General features: G+C 41.2%; 1 protein-coding gene across 13 annotated transcripts in view; it reads right to left on the reverse strand.

The window, feature by feature from the left end:
* The window catches only part of rbfox1 (RNA binding fox-1 homolog 1), a 106422-nt gene that overhangs the window by 35576 nt on the left and 45403 nt on the right, over nucleotides 1–25443 (reverse strand). For 9 of the 13 annotated variants that reach the window (XR_011038307.1, XM_068336017.1, XM_068336018.1 and 6 more), the window contains 2 exons: nucleotides 20379–20418; nucleotides 1248–1312 (listed from right to left, as the gene is read on the reverse strand). Coding sequence is in view for 11 of the 13 variants with exons in the window: in XM_068336017.1 (XP_068192118.1) it covers nucleotides 1248–1312; nucleotides 20379–20418 (105 nt within the window). In the remaining 2 variants the exon portion in view is untranslated. The remainder of the gene's footprint in view (nucleotides 1–1247; nucleotides 1313–20378; nucleotides 20419–25443) is intronic. The other 4 variants (XR_011038308.1, XM_068336020.1, XM_068336028.1 and 1 more) reach the window with 1 other exon arrangement.

Genomic DNA, 25443 nt, shown 5'->3' on the forward strand with positions numbered 1-25443 from the left:
TTATAACACATAGTGTGTGTGTGTGTGTGTGTGTGTGTGTGTGTATGATCAAGTGACTGAAAGAGAGGAAGCAAGTAACAGTGAATGTGCGCAATTGGCAATACCATTGTCGTTTCACTGATAAAGTAAAATTATAAGTAAAGTATCATACAAATGTTAAACAAACTAGTGATGTGGTCGAAAAGCAACTAGTTACTAGGTGAGCTGGAAGAGATGCCAACAGCCAGTCTAAGCTAAGCCCGAGTCTCTGGTCTGAATTAAGCCAGTAGTTCTTAACATATGGACACAATTTTTGAGATTGTTTGTAAGCTGAATTGTTTGTATGTTGTTATTTATAAATTCTAATCTATAATCACAATGTCACTTCATTTAAATGCCATTACTACTGTAAATACAAAAGTAAATTATAGGTTTATATGATTTATTCTGTATAAGGAATAATAATGATCCAGACCTGAGATCAGATTGCAACTGAAACTGATTCTGTTCAGAGACAGTTCCTGGTGTACATCCTGAAGATGGCCACCATTAGTGAAATATAGTTTTTCTAGAATAACCAGTAGATGAATAATAACTGTGTCCACATTCCAGGGGCAGGTTTTCATGCCTATCAGGGAACTGTTGATTTTAGAATGCAGTAATATAGTTGGGAAGCGAGTCGGTCTTGTCAGAGGTTTAGACTTTGTGATTAATTTCTAGTTAATCTGTTTGTGTAATATCAGTCATCCATCAATGTTCACGATACACCATGAGTTGACTTTGTTCAAACAGAGGCTATGTTTTTAATGTTGTCTTCATGTTGTACAATATTAACATCCAAGAACATCCACTGTTAGATGAAATTATTTACTCATTAGCATTTGTGAGTAAATATTGGATTTACTCATTGTTACTCATAAACCTAAGCAATTTTCCTAATACTTGTGCGGAAATTCCGCTTCATGGCAAAGGTGAAATCACCGTTTGTTTCTGCTTTTTCAACATAGTTAAATAAGATTTAGATTTTTTTTGTTTCTGAAATGTGCATTAACTATGTTACCAGGTGGAAGAGAAGGACATGTTTCAAGGAAAAGACCATGAAAATTCTGGAGTTAATCAAACATTAATCCAAAGGGGAAAATGTTGCATATTACATACATGTACTGTATGTATGCCATGTGGAAATAAAGTCAGTATCTGTTGAAGTATTTTTCCTGTTAAACTAAACCACTGCAGGGTTTTAAATCTTTTTTTTTAAGGTTTCTTACCTGTCACTGTATGCAGCAGCTGTGGCAGCAGTAGGCTGGGCATATCTGTAGGCAGCGTAACCACCCTGGAAAAACACACACACACACACACACACACACACACACACACACACACACACACACACACACACACACACACACACACACACACACACACACACACACACACACACACAAGAATAAACATGAGCAAACTATACATAAAGTCTTATGTTTCTGTTTTTTGTATTGTGCGTACTATCATTGTCCATCAAAGCATTTCAATGACAGACAGAGAAAGATACATAAATAGATTACTTATTTCCTTCATATTTGATGCTGCATTGCATTTCATTATTGTGGATTTCATATCTAATCTAATCTAATCTAATCTAATCTAATCTAATCTATTATCAAATGGCAAAGTTGTGGCAGAGGCCTGTAATTCATAAGAGAAGAAATATTAAAGCATATTACAATAAATTACAATTGTTCTCCCCGTGTCTGCGTGGGTTTTCTCCGGGGTCTCCGGCTTCCTCCCACCTCCAAAAACATGCGCTTCAGGTTAACTGGCCGGTTCCAAATTGACCGTAGGAGTGAGTGTGTGTGCGTGTTTGTCTGCATCTCTGTGTGGCTCCGCGGTGCACTGGCGTCGCGCCCAGAGTTTCCCCCGCCTCACGCCAAAACCCAGCTGGGATAGGCTCCAGCTCCACTCAACACCGGAAAGCAGATGAAGCAGTAACAGAAAAATGAATGAAGGACATAAAGGACAAGAATCTAGAGATTTAATTTAATTACATTTAATTTAATTTTACTTGTGTAGTGCTAAATCATAACAAAAAAGTAATCCCAAGGTACTTTCCAAGTGAGGGAAAGACCTGCTGTTACAGAACCCAACTTGTCCCACACGAGCAAATACTTTGATGATGGAGACAAGGAAAAACTTCCATTTAAAATGCAGAAACATTGAGAACCCAAGACCCATAGTGAGCCAGTTAGGTAGAAAAAAACAGAGAGACAAACAGAGCGAGTCAGAAAAAGTAAATAAAATAAAAAAGATGCATAAATTAAAACAAGAAAAAAGTAGAAAAAACGAGAGACAATAACAGAGAAAGGTGGAAACAGAGCCAAGGATAGAACAAGAGATAGACAAATACAGAAATAGTGATGGGCAACAACAGAGGAGGGAGAAAAGACAGAAAGACAGAAACAGAAGAGGAGCAGAGAGAACATATTAATCTGCAGTGCTTCATAATATGTGCTGATTAAAGAGCTGCTATACAGGAAATACTGAAACCACAGTACCAGCGCTGATGATAACAGTTGTGCTGATGGTATGCAGCAAGGAGTGAACAAAGATTGAACAAAGTGACTGAAACACAGACGTGTGGGTTTCTGAGAAAATATTGAAGAGTCTGGGATAGATTCCACAGTCTGAAAGAATTAATCTAAGTTCAGCTACCCATGCAGCAATACAAAAAAAAAGAAAAAAGAAAGATATATATTCAGGAAAATAACCACCAGAATTTGTTTTACTCCAACCTGAAAGTATGGAAAAAGAGAAAAGAAAAACCTGCTACAAACATGAAAATCATTGAAACTACAGCTGATCTGAAAAACTTCTCCGAGCCTTAACTGCTAAATAAGAAGAGACACCAGTTCCTGCCGTCACTCACTGACCATGATTTTTTTTTTTTTTTTGTATTTTGTTGCTTGTTTTAAAGCCTTGAATGATCTGTAACCTCCTGACAGCTTCAATCTACCTCCATATGATCCTGATCCTATGTGAGATCTTCTAGTCCTGGTAATGGTTCCTAAATCCTAACCAACCTCACTTTCTCTTACACACTTCTATACACTCGCTTTTACAGCACAATTTCTTCTCAGGTCATCTCATAGGTACATAAATAGGACGTGTTGATCCTGATCTGGTATGATAAGGTCTGGCATGGTTGGATGTGGTATGATTAGGTGTACAATGGTAAGTTAAAATATGCAATGACGACTTTTCTAGCTGTCAGTGTTTGCACTGTAATTGTATTGTGTTCAATGGTTTGACATCCTTACGATTCACTGCAGGGTGTATCGTGGTTGTTCATATCACTCCATAAGCTACCGCTAACAACGCTCTGAGGGAGCTGCACCACAGCGTCAGCCCCCTACACAACAAATATCCAGAAGCGTCACATGTGGTAGCTAGAGACTTCAGTCACCGGAATCTGCACAACATAATCTCTATATTCCATCTACATGTCAAACATCGCCTCTCAAAACACATTGGACGACGTGGTTATAAAAGATACTGGGGACCTTGCACAGGATATGTCAGTGAGAATTGGAATGTATCACTTTGTGATTGAGCTATTTTAATTTATTACTTTTAATACATAATAAATAGGAATAATAAATACTACTTTATAAATTTTGGGTGGCATCCCTGATGAGTGGTCAATTTTGTTACACTACAATGAATTACTAATTTTAATATCCGCTGGCTCCCTTTAAAATCACCTAATTTTGTAAAATTATCATGAAATTACAAACACACTTTTCCATTAAAAAAGTGTCAGTCTGTCATTGTCAGCCTGTTTACTATATTTGCAGCTCACTGGCCAATATTTAAAGGTCAAATTTTACACTTTTTTGAATCAATCTCACACAGTTGTCAGATGTTAGACTACACGGTATTCCAAATGTATTGCCCCAAAGTGATCCGTGGTCCTGAATGTCAGCCTTTAAAAATCGCTCATATGAGCTCCTCACAAAACACTTCATTTAGGACCTCCATTAATATGCTAATGAGCACTGTGTGCCAATGCCTGGTTTACCTGCGACACGCCCCTCTCAAAGACAGCGTTTGGCTGACGGAACCACAGGCTGTAGATTTGTCATCACTATGGTGTGCAGAGGTTCATCATGTTACCATATATTTTTGACCCAGAGTCGGACCCTGGAGGAGAGGCTCCTGACAAGCCACCGACTGGCGGCAGTAGCTCAGTCCACTAAGTCTTGGACTGGGGGACCAGAAGTCACGGGTTCAGACCCTGGTGGACCAAAAATTCTTGGTGTGTGAGCTGGCAGTGGGAGGTGTCAGCTCACCTCCTGAGCGCTACCGAGGTCCCCTTGAGCAAGACACTCCCCCCCAAGCTCCTCAATTGGAGCGCAACTTGAAGTTGCTGCCCAATACTCTGCTCCCCCTGTAAATTGCAGACTTACAGACCCCTGGTGTCTGTGTGTGTTTGTTTCAGGGGCCTGTACACATATATGCACGCATGTTTAACCTATATTGTTGGAGTGTAAAGATCATTTCCCCAAGGGGATAATTAAAGTAATTTTTTTCTTCGTCGTCTTCTTCTTTTTCTGTTATCGCAGTGAAACTGTTTTTCACTGCATCCTAGACTCTCAGCGACTCAACAATATGTTCCTGTTTTTAGAGGGAATATTTCACTCATTCGGTCTTGTTTTTGACAAACATGTATACATTATTGGATTGAAACGCAAGAATAATCAAAAAAAGATCGGCAGATTTATCTAAGCAAGAAGAACAAGGTTGAAAGTTCATCTGACTGCAGTGCAGAAGACATTTTAAGAAGAGTGTGTCAAACAAGAATTGTCACTGAAGTTAATTTCCTGTTCTTCATATCACATGGATTTACCACATTACTAAGCTACAAATATTTGAGGCAGTCCCCTCAGACACATGGAGCTGATACACTTGCCACCATCACTAAGTTCATCATTAAAAAATGTAGTCATATTGCTTTGTTTCCCCTTTACATACTCTATATTTTATGATATCTTCAGCAGGAGGTCAATGGGGTCCATTTAGACCCGCCATCCTGGGTTCAAGCCTGTGTGCCTCATTTTGTACTTACTGCAGTATGTCAGTCAGATACAGGGAGCTGAATATGGGCCTTTACGGCTAAGTGGAATACCATACAAGCAATTATTATTGTTTCCATCCAACTATCATTTGCATAGGGACTGTGATGAACCTGTCATGGACATTTGTAATATACAGTATCTCAGACTTGAGTGTGTCAATAATCAAATAATGCATATACATACGTGATCAGTAACATTTATGATCTTGTAGTAAGCGGATATTTATTGATCTTTAATAATGGTGACTATTATCCTGCTATGCATGCTGGTGCATGAGGATGGATGCATCCATGTATAGTCATCCTTCATTGCTGTGAGTTGGCTCCTGCTCTGATATCAATAATGATGTAGAGGGAAGATATTGAATGTCACTGAAATTTAATATATTCCAATACAATGGAAATGTTCAAAGCCGGAAACCATCTCATTTTCTGCTCTGCAGATCTACAGTACATAGTTTTGTAATGAGGTATGTTTGTGATTGACTGCTTACAAGCATCTATGTGATGTTGTTGTTTTTTCTTCATCCATTCGTCAGGTATTAGTAGCACGATTCTGAGGGTTTTTACCAAGTTTACGGACATCTGCAGGCTCTTTTGAGGTCAGCTTAATGTCCACTTCACTCTCTCTTACTGAGATAGTGTGTCAGGCCAGACATGAGCAATGGATTATTACTATAGTAGACTGTAAAGGGGAGCAAGTGATCATGGTGTGTGTGATGATGGGCCATGTTATGAAGATGAACAGGTTGGCCAGTTAGTTTCCGTGGGGTGTTGCTCCTGAGTGACTAATGGCAACCCCAGGGCTCTGCGTTCAGACATGTGTGTGTGTATGTGTGTGTGTGTGTGTGTATGTGTGTGTGTATAGTCAAGGTCTGCCCATCAGACACATATTATCTCCTGAGCCTGTCCATCAATGTTTCAATCCATCACATTTACTAATTCATTGAAAGAAGATAGAGGTGAGCAGGTCTCCTCTCACCATCTGCCCATCCATCTTCATGGACTTCATATTCTCAACAACAAGGCTGCCAGTGCATACACTAGCAGCCTTGTACATGACTAAAGTACAATATTTAATGGAAACAGGCATCCCATTCAGCTTTAACATGCTTCACTGATTAAATGATCTAAAGTTCATGGTCGAAAGACCGTAGTGTAAGTCCTTTGCAAACTACATGGCATAAAATCAAGATGTAAGGGATCAACACAAAACTGAGTTGTTAGTTCCTCAGACATTGGTATGTATTTTGGGTGTGACATAAGCCAAGCAGAATACCATGTCCTATTCCCTTTTATAACAAAGTGAACCTGCAGTGTTCAACTACTCATCAAAAGGTTGGTGGTTTGATCCCCAGCTGTCTACATGTCAACATGTCCTTGTTGCAAGATAATAAGTTTGCATGTAATTAATATAGAAGGAACTTGTACTTTGAAGTTTTGGAATTAAAAAAAAGTTTGTTTCATATAAAAGCCACAATGACAGACACTCACAATACATCATGAGTCTAATCTCACTAAAGCCTCTGCCATGTGTGTGGTAGTGGCTCAGTTTTTCAGAATCACAGTAACTGGCAGAGCCTGAAACTCTATTTTAAAATTGTGCTTAAAGGACTAAAGCAGTAGACTTATAGGTGTTCCACTTTATAGCAAACATTGTTGGCGTATCTCATGTGTGATGGCAACATTGATTTGGTAATTGAAGTACCACATGATGACATAATCAGCAGCCGTGTTGCATCCTTATGGTTCTGCGTGCAAATCCACTTTCCCCATATCATCATCATGTCTGTGCTGGTTCTTTTAAAGTTCTGTGGCTTTCTTCTTCTAAATCATGCAGTAGAAGTGAAGTAAGTTGTGAACCTGTCCTATCTGCTACTGTACTGCAGCATTCAGGTCCCCTCCAGCAGACTCAGACAGCTTCATCCCTTGGGCCAAATGACTTCTTTGCAGAACATTGTAGAATGCTCTGCACCTGCAATGTCACTAAATTGCAAGTTTATTTTTTTTTCTTTTTATGATGCTTAGTTTTACTCTTGTGTATATTATGGCAATACCAATTTTATTTCTCAAAGTTATTACCCGGGTGAATCCTGTGCAGATAAAATGTTACACAAAATGATTTATATCAAGTGATCCCTTCACAGAACAATTGGTGAACATTTTTTTTTTTTTACAAAGTTTAGATCAATGTCAATTCAACAATTTGTTTTGCTGATCTCTGTGTCATGTCATCATCCTTGTAGAATTCCAGATAAATGGGGTGAAAAGGTTTAAGATTTTTTTTTTAATCTAAAAAATTGTTTGTTTCAACCCCGTAAAATCCTGAAATCTGGTCCCTGTACATCACGCCCACATATTTAGGGTTGTTTCTTAAAAAAAAAAAAGAAGTCACAAAATTACATTGTGTTCCCTATTGTACATATGTATTGACAAAAAACATCCTAATCTTGTTGATATTTATAAGCAGAGCAGTATTTGTATTTGTATTATTTGTATAGCAGTGAGGAGTAGCTGGACAGGATGGTTCAGCCTTGGTGGAGGCTTGCGCTTCTTCGCATGCAGGCCGGATACACTTGTATGTTGTGTTATTTTAGCAGTCGATTGTCAGTCACACCTCACACCGGTTTAGCTGTGTTAGCAATATAATCAAATAAATTCTGTGCTTTACACACCATCCAAAATCATTAATGGAGGCAGAATAAAATCAGCACTGTCGCGGCGTAATTCAGTATTCGTTTGAGCAGACAGTCTCGTATGCCAATCATTACTGTATTCCTTGACTGTTTTTTGTATGACCACAAGTTAGCCTTGCCTTGTCTGTTCTTGTTCTGGATTTTGACTCCTTGCCTGTTTTACCAGTATGCTGTGAACAAATGGAACCACCGAGAGACCCACAACTCCAGGCTATGGTGGAGCAAAGGAAGCCATTCTGGATCAGCAACAACAGCAGCTGCTAGCAGTAATGCAACAACTCCAGATCATTTCGCAACAGATGACCAAAGTGATATCCAGAGCAGGAGCTAGCCAGCTCATCGCCCCTCCTCCACAGCCTGCCCCAGCAACTCTGCAGGAACCCCACTGTAGGAGCCTAAATGCAGTTCTTTGATTTTTGGTTAAAAAAAAGGTTAATAAATAATTTAAAATTAGTTAAAATTCATAGTATTATAAGTTAATTGATTTGGAAAGAAGTAAAAGGCCTATTTACAGGTATTTTCAGTTCATTTGTATTATACTGTAATTAGTTAATCGTTTAAAATGTATTTGGAGGGTTTAAAATGGATAAAAATGTCATTTATATAATATTTGTAATGGATGGGAGCATATATGGAAGTTTGGTGTTTTTAAGTTACTGCGCACCTTTAATTACTTTAATTGAGGCTCCCGTGAGGTCAGTCATTCAGTCAGTCGGGCAGGTGAGAGTGGAGCCACACGGTTTTTCGACGTCTCTCTTTACCTCGCTAACTCTCTACCGTCGCCACCTCATGGTTAATGTTTTGGATATTTTGGATGCTTAATGCACAATTTCGATATTTTTCTGTATCACCTTTTTTTTGTTTTGCTTAAGTAAACAGTTTAAACTTTTACGAGCAGTCCTGTGGATTCTTCCTGGCGATGTGGATAATGTGGGGATTATTGAGAGCGTCGAGCCAAGCTCCATGGTGTGGAAACCTACATTTTTAGTCGAAAAACCCGCTTTGCATGGACTATTGGATTTTGGACCGCCTGGCTGGAACCGGATCATGGAAGACGAACTTTTCACGGACATTACGGTGGTTTCAAGAAGGAAGGACAGCAACCTGTAAGTTGTAGCTCGCTTTCATCATGTTTATTATGGATCGATAATCGAAGCTAGCTCTCCAGCAAACGGCTGGGTCGTGCTAGTTGCCCTGTAAAAAATGCGGACGTCGTTCAGCTGAATGGCGAAGTGGACACAACATTATGGATGAACTGAGTGAAAAACGGACTGTAAAAATTACTGAAAAGGCTGTGGAGGACCACAAGGCAAGACAACTCCAGGCACGCAGGTACAAGCTATCACAGCTAACAAGCTTGGAGAAGCAGATTAAGCAGTTAATAGAAGACGATGCAAATGTCGACACTGTAAAAAATAAATTCCGTTTTGAATTTACTAGTCTGCATCAGGAATTATGCGATCTAAATTCTGGTTTGGAAAGATTCATGACTGAAGAAGAATTTGATGATAATCAGAAGAATTGGTATGAGCCTAAAAATAAATTAATGCATGATTTCTGAGGAATGGATGAAAGAGGTCATGAAAAGGTCTCAACAGGCTGAAGAGTGATAAACAATTAAACCTTCAGATAGTAGATCCACAACATCCAAATCTACCGCTAAACACATAAGAAGACCTGGCTCTCTATGTGGAAATGTTTTGTTATCATCATCCTCAACCAGAATGAAGGCAGAAATGGAATATGCAGCATTAAAGGCAAATGCGGCAGCTTTACAGGAGAGGTTGGCAATAGAAAAGGAAGAAGCGGAGTGGAATGCAGAAAAATGATGTCGCGGCAGAGTTTGAAGCACAACAAAAAAGAATAGAAGCTGCAATAAAGGCTATAAATGAAATGCATGCAATGCAAACAGCTCTTGCTGAGGCGGATGCAAAAATATGAACACACGCAAACGGACAGGAGCAGCACTGGAAGTGGCAAACAGCCTCCCTAAGGGGAGGTGAACATAGTCGTTCAACCACCACCACAGCTCTTCACTCCTACACCTGCTGTTAAACCCACTGTGCAGACTGCACCACCACAAAAGGCCTCAGCCACATCAAAAGTGGAATTTAAACATGGACTAGAGCCTGATAGCTTAGCACCACAAAGTGCCTCATCAGCCCTGAAAATGGAAGTCAATGAAGGAACAGTGCTTGATAGTCTATGTCAGGCTATCACTCAACAAGCCAACGCTACAGAGTACCTTGTGAGGAATCACAAAGCATCATTGCTTCCAGATCTCACCATTCCCATATTCAAGGGTGAGCCACTGGAATATAAATCCTTCATCAGATCCGTTGAACATGGAGTTGAAGGTCACACTAGTGACAACCGTGACCGCCTACAGTTTTTGCTGCAGTACACAAGTGGACAACCACATGAGCTGGTGAAGAGCTGCATCCACATGGAATCCTCAGCAGGCTATGCTAAAGCGAACAATGGGAAATGTATCTATTGTGAACACATGCATTGTGACTGGACTGGAAATCAGTAGCCTGGATGGTGACAAGTTCATCGAACTCTCTGAGGTGTATTCACAGAAAACCATCCCGGTAACCAAGGATAACATTCCCCGCCAAGAGGATATTAAGAGCTGGCCTCACCTAAAGGAGGTGAAACGTCCCACTATCCAAGCAGAGATTGGATTGCTCATCGGAGCAAACGTTCCTAGGGCGATGGAGCCACTACAAGTGATCAGCAGCGTGGACGACGGACCGTACGCCATGAGAACAATATTAGGCTGGACAGTGAACGGATCACTCAGAGGTGGAAATGATATGATGGAGACAAACAACTCAAAGGAAGTCGCTGCAAATCGAATCACAGTAGCCAAGCTGGAGGAGCTATGGCAACAGCAGTTCAAGCAAGACTTGATGCTGGACTAAATGAAGACATCGAAATGTCTAAGGATGACCACCAGTTCATTAACATGGTGTCTCAATCCTCAAAACTTGTGGATGGTCATTACAGTGTCTGCCTTCCAGTAAAGAACAAGTTATTGTGCATGCCCAACAACAGATCAGTCGCCGAACAACGTGCATTGAACTTAAAGAAAAGATTCTCAAGAGCTGTCAAGTTTCATGCAGAATATGTTGCATTCATGGATGACATCCTTAAGAAAGGCTATGCGGTGAAGCTCAACTGTGCTGAACATGAGCCCACTGAGGGGCGAATATGGTATCTGCCTCATCACGGGGTCAGACATCCAGTAAAGCAAAAGCTTCGTGTTGTTTTTGATTGTGGGGCAAGCTTAAGAGGAACATCGCTGAACCAAGAGCTTCTGCAGGGGCCAGACCTAACGAGCTCTCTAGTGGGGGTCCTCATGAGGTTCCGACAAGACACTGTGGCAGTTATGGCTGATGTGGAGGCCATGTTCTACCAGGTCAGAGTCAGTGATGAAGACACGGATTTCCTCAAGTTTCTCTGGTAGCCTGATGGGAACTATGATCAAGAGCTTGTTGAACACAAGATGTTGGTCCACATCTTTGGTGCGACATCATCACCAACTTTCGTGCTTCAAAAATGTACAACAGATTTTGCGGAGGAATTTGGTCCAGAAGCTGCCAAGACAGTCAAGACAAATTTCTACGTGGATAACTGCCTTAAGTCAACAGCGAATGAAGACACAGCAATCACCCTTTGTGCTGATTTGAGAAGCATGTTGGCAAAGGGTGGATTTCAGCTAACGAAATGGGCAAGCAACAGCCGGAAGTTGCTCAGCTCCATTCCTGAAGAGGACAGAGCCCAAGGATATCAAGATCTGGACTTGGATGAACATATCCTGCCGACAGAGAGAGCATTGGGAATCCAATGGTGTGCTGAATCAGATCAGTTCAAGTTCAAGTTCAAGGCCAACCTCAAGGATCAACCCCACCCCAGGAGAGGCCTGCTTTCTGTCGACAGCTCAATCTTTGATCCACTGGGCTTCCTCGCTCTAGCAATACTTCCCACCAAAAAAATGCTGCAAGATTTATGCCGGCAAAAGTATAGCTGGGATGAAGACCTGCCAGACAGTGTTATCAAGAACTGGAAAAGGTGGATATCTAGTCTGCAACAGCTTGAGAAGTTTTGAGTCAACAGATGTGTCAAGACAAAGCAGTTGTGTGCACAGCTACATCACTTTGCTGACACGAGCGAAGATGCTTATGGAACAACAAGCTACCTGCTGCTGCGCTCTGCCAGTGGTGAAGCTCAGTCCACCCTGATTATGGAAAAGGCAAGGATCGCACCCAAGTCTCCAACCATTCCAAGAATGGAACTGACTGCAGCTACAGTTGCAGTCAAGATGGACAGGCTTCTGAGGAAAGAGCTTGAGCTGGAACTCGAAGAGTCCATCTTTTGGACGGATAGCGCATCTGTGCTAAAGTACTTGAACAGTGAAGGCACAAGATTCAAGACTTTCGTTGCTAACAGAATCTCAGCTATTCTGGAGCACTCCCAGACTTCACAGTGGAGATACGTCAATACTACTCTGAATCCCACCGATCATGTCTCGAGAGGACAGACTGTTGAAGCTTTCTTGAAAAATTAAGGTTGGCTTTCAGGACCAGGTTTCTTGCTCCATGCACAGGACCAATGGCCAAAGAATCCAGATCCTGGAATGCTTGACATCGATGACCCAGAGGTCAAAAGATTAGCTCAAGTGCACACCATTCAGGCACATGAGCCTAAAGATGCAGTGGACCAGTTGATGATCCACTACTCATCCTGGACAAAGCTAAAGCGTGCCGTTGCCTGGTTTCTGAGATTGAAAGATTTGCTGAAGAAATTGAAAGCAAAGAGAAAGGAACCAAACTCATCAAGTGAAGAAAATCGAATGAGTCAATTTAAGAAGGTTTACAAGGGAACACACCTAACTTGTGATGATTTAACCAAGGCAGAAACAGAAATCGTGAAGCATTGTCAAAAACAAGGCTTCAAAGAAGACTTGGCAATGCTAAAGGAATGCCAAAGAGTAAAGAGAACTAGCTCACTCCAGAAGTTGAATCCAGTTCTTCAAGATGGAGTCATAAGAGTCAGTGGAAGGTTGAGTCGTGCGGCAATGCCAGATGATTCCAAGCAACAAGCAATCTTGCCCAAAGAGTGGCACATCGCAAGGCTTGTACTGAAACACATCCATAATGTAACAGTTCACGCCGGAAGGAAACACATGTTGGCTCAATTGCATCAAAAATTCTGGATCCCTGGAGCAAATGGAGCCATCAGAAAATCCCTGTCCAACTGCGTCACCTGCTAAAAATGACATGGACCTGCTGGGTAGCAACTCATGGCCGATCTACCAAGTTGCAGGGTCTTGCCTGATGATCCTCCATTCACAAGAGTTGGCGTCGACTACTTTGGCCCATTCCTAGTGAAAAGAGGAAGAGGACATGTAAAGAGGTATGGCGTCATCTTTACGTGTCTTGCCATACAAGCCATACATCTGGAAGTTGCATCTTCACTTGACAATGATGCATGTCTTAATGCAATCAGAAAATTTCTGTCCAGAAGAGGACAGGTCAGAGAGATGTACTCAGACAATGGGACCAACTTTCAGTCAGCAGACAGTGAGTTAAAGAAATCGATTAAAGAATGGAACACCAGCAAGATTGCAACACTTGCAACAAAAGAGTGTCCAGTGGCACTTCAATCCGCCGACAGGTTCCCACCACGGGGAAGCTGGGAGCGACTCATTCGCTCTGTGCGCAAAATATTGAGTGTGAAAGTGAAAGAACAGCTTTTGGATGAAGAAGGTCTCCATACGAAGGGGCGGCAGTGGCTCAGCGGTAGAGCAGATGTCCTGTGTACAGATCGTCCCAACCATCGGCGGATCGAATCCCGCTCCCGCCAGGACATCTTCGGAGGGAGTGTGAGCTGACGGTGGGAGGTGTCAGCTCACCTCCCAGCCACTGCCGAGGTGCCCTTGAGCAAGGCACCGTCCCCCCTACAAGCTGCTCAATTGGGGCGCGTTCCTGAAGCCGCTGCCCGTCACTCTGCCTCCCTATGTGTGATGTTTGATGTGTGTACTAACTGCTAACTGCATGCTTACAGGCCCCCCTGTGTGCTGTGTTTCACGGGGCCTGTGTATACACTGATTGCCATTAAACTAACACAAAGAACATGTAAAAATATACCTGAGTGACTATGTAATTTCCCTGCGGGGATTAATAAAGTGTACTTCTTCTTCTTCTTCTACCTTGCTGAGTGAAGCTGAGGCCATCATAAACAGCAGGCCTGTCACAAATGCATCGTCAGACCTCAACGACTTAGAGGCCTTAACGCCCAACAAACAGGTTGTTGCTCAAGGTCAAGCCCGAGTTACCACCAGGGGTATTTCGACAAAGATGACCATTACACTAACCGCAGATGGCGACAGGTCCAGTACCTTGCTGACATCTTTTGGAAACGCTGGTACAAAGAATACCTCACACAGCTCCAAGAACGTCAACGGTGGTCCACACCTGGAAGAAACTTCTGTGTCAGTGACGTGGTGCTGATTGTGGATGACACTTCACCCAGAAATTCATGGCCACTTGGAAGAATTGTGGAGACTCTTCCTGACAAGAAGGACCTCGTTCGCCAGGTGAAGATCAAGACCAAGACCAACAAGCTTTGTCGACCAATAACAAAGCTATGTCATCTTCAAGAATCAGAGGACAATTGATGGCCTGAATCTGAAGCCAGATAACTGGTCTGGATGGAATCAAGAACAAAAAAAAAAGACAAAAGGATTTCCTTAGATAGTTGAACTAAGTAACATTGTGGCATATAGGCTCCTTTAATTTAAACATGTTTGAGTAATTGTTTCAAGGACATTGATAACAATTAGGGGCCGGTAATGTAGGAGCCTAAATGCAGTTCTTTGATTTTTGCTTAAAAAAAGGTTAATAAATAATTTAGAATGAGTTAAAATTCATAGTAATATAAGTTAATTGATTTGGAAGGAAGAAAAGGCCTATTTACAGGTATTTTCAGTTCATTTGTATGATACAGTAATTAGTTAATCGTTTAAAATGTATTTGGAGGGTTTAAAATGGATAAAAATGTCATTTATATAATATTTGTAATGGATGGAAGCATATAGAAGTTTGGTGTTTTTAAGTTACTGCGCACCTTTAATTACTTTAATTGAATCTCCTGTGAGGTCAGTCATTCAGTCAGTTGGGCAGGTGAGAGTGGAGCCACATGGTTTTTCGACCTCTCTCTTTACCTCGCTAACTCTCTACCTCGCCACCTCGTGGTTAATGTTTTGGATATGATGGATGCTTAATGCACAATTTCGATATTTTTCTGTATCACCTTTTTTTTTTGTTTTGCTTAAGTAAACTGTTTAAACTTTTACGAGCAGTCCTGTGGATTCTTCTTGGCGATGTGGATAACTCGGGAATTATTGAGAGCGTCGAGCCAAGCTCCATGGTGTGGAAACCTACACCCACCTTCCTCCTCCCGAGAAGTATGACGGTGAGTCTGTTACCTGTCGAACATTTCTGACCCAGTGCAAATTAATCTTCAGTCTTCAGCCTGGAACAACATAATCATGCAGTTGACCGACAAGACCAAGCAGTGGGCGACTGCAGCGTGGGAGGCTGGGTTGCCGGGTACCCAAACGTCAGCCTTGTTGGAGGAGGAGATGAACAGTCTTCAACCGGTCTCGGCGGGCAGGGAATTACTTCGTGTCAGGCAAGGTAACCAAACTATTTCTCATTACGCTATTGAATTTCAAACCCTGGCCACCAACAGTGATTGAGCTAGGAGAGCATTGTATGACATTTTCCTTGACAGCCTGTCCGAGAGGATTAGGGATGAACTGTTGACTCACGACTTATCTGACAATCTTGAGAAACTCATTGAGCTGGCTATTCGTGTTTTGAGGAGAGAAGACGCTTAACCAGCTCCAGCAGTTTTGGGCTCGTCCCACTCCCTGATAATCACTTGGACCTCCCCGGGAATCCAGGGAACCTGACATACCCTTCTTCGGAGAGTGAAACCTTGCAGCTGGACAGGCGCCATCTCACCAGGGAGGAGAAAGGAGAGGAGGAGAGTAAAGGAACACGCCTGCTTTTACTGTGGCAAGGATGGACATTTTGCTGTCACTTGTCCAGTAAAAGCCAGACCCCACAAGTGAGGAGAGGGGCAATAGTGGGCATAATTCCAGACGAAATCTCAAAGAACAGGATTTGCCTGCCTGTCACTCTGGAGTGGAGTGGTGGTGCCAAGAGAACCTCGGCCTTGGTGGATTCCAGTGTGGGAGCCAACGTCATGGATAAGGAGCAGCCATCAGATGGAGGATTCCCCTGAAGGGGGTAGAGCACCTACTGGTGGTGAATTCCCTAAACGGCCAGATAATTGACAGCCTCACGCACTCAATCACTCTCCTTAAGTTGAACATCTCTGGAAATCACCAGTACGAGATCAGGTTCAACCTGATAAATTCACCACACTCCCCTGTGGTGCTAGGCCATCCCTGGATAAACAGATACAACCCAAAAGTGAACGAGATTAAGGGCTGGAGCCCATATTGTCTGGAGACTTGTTTTGTTCAAGCTAGAAATTGTGTGTGTGCTCCTCGGGAAGAGGAGATTCCTTTTCTGAATCCCATTGGCTAAGAGGGATGCCACTCCACTTCTGTGTGGAGCTAGATCGGTGCTTATGCAGTGTCTTCGGCATTCGGCACTCGACCCGTGAGGTAGTCTGATAGTTTTGTGCAAATATATTAACTTTTACGTAATTTCTTCTGGAACCAATTAATTTCATAAGTAGAGGTACTACTGTATTAACCGTTGTGGACAGATTTTCCAAAGCTGTTCATTTCATTCCTCTGATTAAACTGCCTTCCTCACAAGAAAATGCCTCACTACTTGTCCAACATATCCGATTGCATAAGATACGATGAGATAATAATCCTTGGCATCCCTTCGGACATAGTTTCAGATCGTGGTCCTCAGTTAACTGCAAAATTTTGGAAAGCTTTTTGTAATTCTCTGAACACTTCCGTCAGTCTCATATCTGGTTTCCACCCCCAATCCAATGGCAAATCGGTGTATCGAAACAGTCCTCAGATGTATATATGCTAGAAACCTTGGAGCCAACAGTTACTCTTGGCCGAGTACACTGTAAATAGCTTCCTCCAATTTGGCCCCTATTGAGTGTTGTCTAGGGCAGCAGTCCCCAACCTTTTTTGCGCCACGGACCGGTTTAATCTAAGACAATATTTTCACGGACCGGTCTTCATTTGCTTGAGAATCGTTAATGACGCCAGGACAGCTGTAGTCTAATAATAAATCATCAGTGGTTTTATGTAAAATGTAGACCTCAACAGACATTAAACAAACTTTTTTTCATAAATTGATAATCAACATCTCTATTTCGTCTCTGTAAACAGAATAATTATAAGAAATAATTACATTAAAAACTCGATTCAAGTGACTACACTGATGAGGTTTATTTTGAAATTTCGCGACTTACAATCAGTGCATTCAACACAGGAGAAATATTGATGATTTCCAATAGAAAGATGAACAAGTCAATCAAATAATAGTAATTACAATAATGAGAATTAGTGGATGGGGACCGCATATCTAGGGGTAACGGGACACAATGACACCTGAAGTGTGTACCATATGTCTGGTGTACTCCGCAGTTTGGTTTGGTTTGGTTTTCGGTCACAGCAGAAAATCGCTTCACAAAGACAGGAGGTTGGAAATGGAAACAGGGTTTTCGATACTTTTTGGGCGATCTCAGGATAATCTGCCTTGACTTTAATCCAGAACACTGGTGTGTTTATGGGCGCTTCATTGTGTGTGTGTTGATAACCTGTCACGTGACCGAGACCCGTCAAGCGGGACAGATGCGTGAAATTGTCAGTGCGTCATTCCATACAGATGTCACTTTTCAAATTTAACGTCTTTCAGACTCCGAAATAAATAAAACGGAAGTAAATAAGTTCTTCTTTCTGAGCGGCCCGGTACCAAATGACCCACGGACCGGTACCGGTCCGTGGCCCTGGGGTTGGGGACCACTGGTCTAGGGTATCAGCCACCGCTGTTTCCTAGCCAGGAGGAGGCAATAGTGGTGCCATTAGCGGAGGCCTTCATTAGACGCTGCCGACACACTTGGACTATAGCCCACCAGACCCTTTTGAGAGCAGCTGAGCTGATGAAACGACTGGCTGACCAGAGACGCTGACCAGCTCCCTCCTTTCAGGTAGGTCAAAGAGTGTGGCTATCCTTGAAGGACATTCCCATCCGTGGCAGCACTCGTAAGCTTTTCCCAAAGTTTATTGATCCTTTTCTCACTGAACGTTTGGTTAGTCCCACAACTGTGAAACTGCGATTGTCACTAACCATGCGCAAGATCCACACTATATTTAACATCTCTAGGATAAAGCCGTTTGTTACCCACCGCCTGAGTTCTGGTCCGGACCCCCCACCAACCCCCCGTGTCATCGATGGAGGTGAGACCTACACAGTGCGAGCTATCCTGGACTGCCATTGCCAAGCGAGGGGGGTCCAATACCTCATCGACTGGAAAGGTTACGGACCCGAACATCGGAGCTGGGTTCCATCGCATTCTTTTTGGACAATAGGTTCCTGATTTTGGTTTTTGTTTATTGGTTTTGAGTTCATGTACTTTTCTGGTTTTTACTGCAACATTCATGATTTGCTGCACCTGGTTTGTTTCCCCTGGTTGTTTCGTTTGGTTTTTAGTCAATCCATGTTTAATTCTTCCCCGAGTCATTATTTCCACATGAAACTAATAAAAACTAATATAGTCTGTCTAAGGCCCTTGACTTCAGTTCAGCGCTGTCACAGCGTAATTCTGTATTCGTTTGAGCAGAGAATCTTGTATGCCAATCATTGTATTCCTTGACCGAATTTTGTATGACCACAAGTCAGCCTTGCCTTGTCTTGTTCTTGATTTTGACCTCTTGCCTGTTTGACCACGATTTTGGATATTGCCCTGCTGCTGTAAACTCTGAGCTTTCCTGGATTTGAAAACAGACTGAGTAAAGGATTTGGATTTTGTGACATTTTGACTCTCGCGCCTGGAAGTTGTAGCACGAGTCAGTACACCACTATCTGTATTTGTATCCGTTCAACCATCTAAATTATCTTTATACCTATCTGTACTCGATATGGACGGAGCTCAGACCAGAAGTGGTTGTAATTTGACTGGAAGTGGGTGTGACTTAAATCAGTGCATTATTTTTAGTCTGAAATTGATATGGATTGATCAGAAATTGCAATATTTATTTTAAACTATTTAAAGAACAGCCTCAAAATTGAGATTCAAATAAATGTTTTTAATCACGAAGTCAGAGAACGATTTACAGAACAAGTTTTTATGAACTCAGAACGTGATGTGCATTCATGAATACAATGCATGCAATAAGAAATCATGAATTTCAAAGTATGCATGAACAAGAATTGTCATACTCAACACAACTTTCTAATATTTCTTTTTAATTTTTTTTCTTATTTTTATGATCAAAATTTTTTTTGTCAATTTATTTTTACCACCCAATGTTCTTGCCATTTTCTTTCACATGAAGTAAAACTATGTTGATTATGGTGTGTGTGTGTGTGTGTGTGTGTGTGTGTGTGTGTGTGTGTGTGTGTGTGTGTGTGTGTGTGTGTGTGTGTGTGTGTGTGTGTGTGTACCGATGTAACAGTTAAAATATGTAGACAATATATAAATTATAAATTTATATAGAGTGACAGTGTCAAACTAAGAGCAAGTAGGTAAAAAAAAAAAAAAAGGACTGGAGTTCGAGGCAGTAACCGACCGATGCGACACAAGCAGTTTTCAGCTCTGTCTGGTCAAATGCACTGCATACGTACAACAAAACAAATTAAGAAACAAGTTCACTACGTAACCTTAAATAGACTGAAATAGAGGCAAGCTGAAGAAAACCTAAGGAGAGCAATGTGAGCTATAGTGAAGTCACGCACAGAGAGATCAGTCAATGTCTGTGTGTGTGTGTGTGTGTGTGTGTGGGTGTGTGTGTGTTTGTGTGTGTGTGCAAGTGTGGGCCAGCGACAGCTCTGATCTGGGTGCAGTCTCTGTATGGAGGGTTGGGCGCCATGCATGACTGGCCAATGACAGAGTGTGAAGACAGTAAGTTATGAGGATTTTCCATTAGCACTCGTATCATGCTCGTACTCATCAAAAATGCGTTATCCGTACCGGATACTCGTCTGAAACAAGAACCCGACTCGACCCCAGTAAGCATAATTGTATTGACAATAGTAATAGTGGTTAAAACTTCTGACAATCTCTTCATCAACCTTGAAATTGCTGATAAAGCCCATTTATTCTGTTATTGCCATCTGCTGGATTTTGACTATTCCACAAGTTTCCAGTCTGTTTTTTTCCCCAAACCCAGCTGCTTTTATTTTGTTACTGCTATCAAATTCTCAATAAACATATAATTTAATGTGAAGTCATGTATGAGTATAGAGGGCTGGAGGCTTGCATGTGCGTAGCAACACAGCAGAAACCATGGAGATGATAGTGTAGCATGCAATGTCATACCAGTAAATAATACTTACATAAATATCTGCACCATAAAATCCATCCTGGTAAACAACACTGGAGAGGATGCAAACACAAACAAACAGACAAACACACAATAAAACAAAAACATCCATATTAGTGCATGTTGACATGCAGGCATTGGGCTAGCCACCAACCAACCCCCATTTCCACGATGCAAAAAAACAACCAGAGGCAGTCACAGGGGAAATACAGCAGGCACCCCCTTTCTGTCTCTATTGACTGGATAAGGAGGCTGGGAAGATCCAAAAACATTACTTGGTGCAGTAACAGGTTTAAAGATTCATATGCATTTAGAAGTCCAATCAGCAGAATTTGATGAATAACGAAGTTTGTGTGAAAAACAGAAAGAAATTATCAAAAAATGTTCATGACTTTCTTTCTTTTTCTCTCTCAATGAACTCATAATTTTCATCATCAAAACATTTTTTTTATTGATTATCAAGTGCAAGAATTTTTGAATAGTGGGTGTTGAGAAGGACAAGAACCCAAAACATTTTGGTGTTGCTCTGGTTTGAGTGGCTGATACAGGATGCTTTATTTCCTTTCATGAATGTAAGCTGGTCTAACAATCCCATTTCCATGAAGCTTTGTGGGGAGGGCATGTTGGATTGTTCCACATTGGGGCAGGTATGAGCTCTACCGGGTGTCATTCACTGATATGCTCCACTATGTTGTTCGGTTAAAGTCCACGGGGTGTGTTTTACAGATTTAGCAAAATTCCTTACCAAAGGAACAGCCTAAAGATTAGTGAAGCCTGTTATTATGCCATTATTAAAAAAAATTAAAAATTGAAAAATGATTTGTGTCTACGTATAGCCAGTGGCTGCAGCCTCACTGGTGTCACATGGATGCAGTGAAAAATGAATAACAAAATACAAACTTCAAGAATGTCATCAGTAAAAATATAAAGAAATTGTGATCCATCAACAAAATGGTACGCCTCTGAAGTTCTACTCTCCAAGCTCAGGGTTTTTATTTCCAGAGAATTTATTGGTGAGGTATCAGCTTTGCTGCTGCTATGCTGATACATCCTGTTCTGCAGAAGGTTAGTTATGTGGTGGTATAATACCAGGTTACCATGGTGATATTACCCATTAAGAAATGAAACAGAATTTATATTAAAAACCCAGATTTCTCCCTAAAGAGACCTTGCTAATCTAAAACCTGCCTGATAGTGCAGACCACAAGCATCAGAACCATAGCACTAGTGGATGATTCACCTATTGTTAGCTTATCTAGCTTTTAGAAGCTAGCTCATTTTAAATCATAATGTAAGACAATGCTACATCTGTGCTAACATCAAAAACAAAATGGCCAATAAAATGACCAATCACTTAATTGAAAAAACCCCAAAACAATAGTAACCTTTGGGAGATGTTGATGTAGAAAAAGTACTTTAAGACAATAAGTTAAAGAGTACAGTATTCCCTCACTTGTTCGCGCTACAAGATGCACAGCTTCACTATGTTGCAGATTCTTAGTAATAATCACGTGAGACCGTACAAACATGCTGCAACTTCTAAAGTGATTTAATATCACTATGGATATTTGAATTAAACATTTAAATTATATGTAAAAAAAATAACTTGTTGCTATATCGCGGCTTTTTGGAGTGCATTAACTGCGAGGAACAAGGGATGTCTGTGTATTGATTCTATCGTCTAATAACATGAAAGTGTTCAGTAAGGATAGGAATCCTGCCTCTGTGCGCTGTATAAATGTTTCTGCCTGCGAGACAAGGCCTTTCTCCTTTTCAATACAATGAGCAGAGACTCTCTATGATGGAGCTCCATTTAAAATGAAGAGCTCCTCAGAGGACCAAGCATCTAATATCACCAGTCAATGCTCTACACCATTTGTGCCATCTCCATTAATCAATAACTTCTGAAATGTCAGGGTGGTCGAGTTATTTGACTCATTAAAACATGTTCTGTGGACCAGCAGCAAAGCTTCCTGCACATATTGGCTTATTGATGTTAAAGGTTCTTATGCCAGGTCATCCTACAGGTATGAAGGAACATTTTATGAACACAAATAATCTTGTGACCCATCCATATGTCACACAATTTATTTAGAGTTGGTTTGTTGCCACTTGAGACAGTTTTAGTAAAAACACATCATGGTCCACATTAATAATTCACCATCGGACTGCTACCAGGGCAATTAAGTATTGCAGCAGCATTAATGAAAGCACACTTTAGAACACATATCTCTTTGTCAACACCAAGGCTGAGTGTTCTTCCCAGCAACCACGTCCTCGTCATCCTGCGTAATTACTTTGATGCCACTAGAGATGGTGACAACCTTCAGTGGCTGAAGACAATACTCATATTTTTAGCAGAAAGCCATAGGAAAACAGGAGTTTTGGAAGTGTGTGTTTGATGCAGACTATTCTGCACTCATTATATTTTAAGCAAGAATAACTGCTTTTTTCCTTTTGATTTCTCCTGTTAGGGCGTGCATCCCTGGGACACAGGCTTTAAATGTCAACAAAAATATTCACAATTTTTCCATTTCTCCACTTAAATTTGGAACCCTTAAATCGTCCTTATGTTTTCTCGTCACGAGACTCGACTGCGTGATTCTGCCTCATTAAAATCGACCAAACAGCAACACGACGTCTACTCGTTTTACACGCTGCAGTGAGAGTGAGGAGTTAGTTAAACCCTCCATAGAAAGCATAAGCTGTCGCTCATGCTTGGAGAGTCCTGTTGGGTTTTTCTGTCTATTAAATTGCTTTGAAATGTCTGCTGATGTGATTAAGCGCTGTAAAAATAAAGGTTGATCGATTGATTGATTATCACCATGCCTTTGAAAAGGATGCAAAAGTTAGAGGAAAAGCAAGTGACAATGAGTGCTTTCTTGCATAAAAATAAATCAAAAGTTAATGAAGAAAAACAGACAGATATTGTCGACATATATTCCTGAAATTTGTGTGGAGAAGGCTGTCGGCTTGGTGCAGTGTCCACAGGAGAATACAGTACAGTATAAGAATTGAAGGCAAAGAAAACCATTGGGTGAAAAGCAAAAGGGAAAATTAATGTATAATTTTACTCTTTTTTTTTTTACTGAAAGTTATGGACTTATTAATAAAAAGGTTAACATTCTGATTTTGCTGCGGTGACCCTTGAAGGGAAAAGTTGAAAGGAAAAGAAGAGGAAGAAGATTAAAATTAATGTTTTTTTTAGTTTTCATATTGTACTATTGACAAAATTCAATCTATGCATATGCTCCTACCGTATATTCTGTTATTACTTTAGGAATGTATAAATGTCATGTTGTTGAGGGGGAGCATTTACTAAAACATCCACACCCCTTTGGGGTGTGGATGTTTTAGTCTCAAGATTTGTGAAGCAGGGAGATCTTCACACCTTTTAGCGGCAAAGATCTGGGGGGAATGTCCTTATTGCCACGCAGCCAAGGACAGGACAAGAACACTGTGGTGAAGAGGTGAAGTGTTGGTAACTTCCCTTCTGAGAGGATAGAAAGATAACATAGCCAAAATTTGAGACTCCAGGACTGTGAAGGAAGGACCAAACTATGTGGCTTGTGTCACCAACGAGGAATCTACATGTGTGAGCTGAATCTTCGCATAGTGCATAAATATAGGACTCACCTGAATGTTTTCATATGATCATTACTTCAGATTATTCAGTTTTTCGGTGACATTAAGAAAGCCTTTATGCCACCACATTGGGAGGCACAAATGTTTCTTGAAGCGCATCCCAGGGATGCACTACTTCCTTGAGGTAAAACAAACTCTGTATTAGCCTATCTTCATTTCCTCTTCTCCAACACCAACGTCTCTGATGTCTTCCTGACTCCATCACCAACCTTCTCTTTGGTCTTCTTCTTGCCCTCTTGCCTAGTAGCTCCATCCTCATCATTCTTTTACCAACGTCCTCACCATCTCTCCTCTGTCCAAACCATCAGAGTCTACTCACTCTAACTTTGTCATTCAATCCGTCCATCATAGCTGTCCTCATCACTGTCTTCTAATCCTTGCCCTTCATTTTAGCAGATTATTGTGTCACACAAGAGACCAGATCTTTATCTCCACTTGTTCCAACCTGCTTGGATCTGTTTCTTCACCTCCTTACGACACTCACCGTTGCTCAGGACTATTGACTCCAAGTACCACCTTTTCTATTTTTTTCTCCCTGTAGACTCATTGTTCCTCTCATTTATGCACAAATGTTCTGTTTTATTTCAGATAAAATTCATTCCTCTCCTTTCCGATGCATTCCACCAACTTTCTAAATATTCCTCCCTGCTTTCACTGCTGATCCTAATGTCATCTACAAACATCATGGTCCAACCTGGTTATCTGTCGGGCTTTCTATCACCACTGCTAGCAGGAAGGGGCTCAGAGCTGATCTCTGGTCAGTCCCACCCTTACCTTGACCTCGTCAATGTAAAGACAGGTCTTTAGCAGCTAAACATTACTTGAATTTCTGCCGGCATTATAACGTTCTATAAATCGATAAGTTCTCATTTATGATTTTGTCTCTGGTCCATATGTGCAGGAACCATTTTCAAAGAAACTATATCATTTTGCTTTTGACAGAGTTGGTTGTTAAAGTGAATGTAGCAATTCATCCATATTTTCAGGCTGACTTCACGATTCAATCCTTTTGACAACTGGAGGAAGAATGTGGACTGGGACTCAGATCAGTAATCATGCTTTCTGACATACTACTAAATCTCAATCACAGTCATCACTGAAGAATATTTCCTGACGATTTGACTTCCAGGCTCTTTTTTTTTTTTACATATACCAAGGTGATTTTCTGCTCAATATTGTACATTATTTACTCCTTTATTTGTTTTTCAGTATGATGTAAAAAAAATTAAGCAATCAAATGTGATGGAGGTGTCAAGCAATGGCAAAAGAGGGGCCTGTTAAATTTTGAGATGTATCCAGATGAAGAGGCTGGATTAGGCATATTTTGTCTTTCTTTCACATACATTTCCACCTTGTTATTCATTTGTGAAGGAGGACTGGACAGATTTTTTTGAAGAAAGAAATCATTATTCTGATTCAGTACTCTGATATCT

Source organism: Antennarius striatus, chromosome 16, assembly GCF_040054535.1.
Source record: "Antennarius striatus isolate MH-2024 chromosome 16, ASM4005453v1, whole genome shotgun sequence".
NCBI classification, from domain to species: Eukaryota; Metazoa; Chordata; class Actinopteri; order Lophiiformes; family Antennariidae; genus Antennarius; species Antennarius striatus.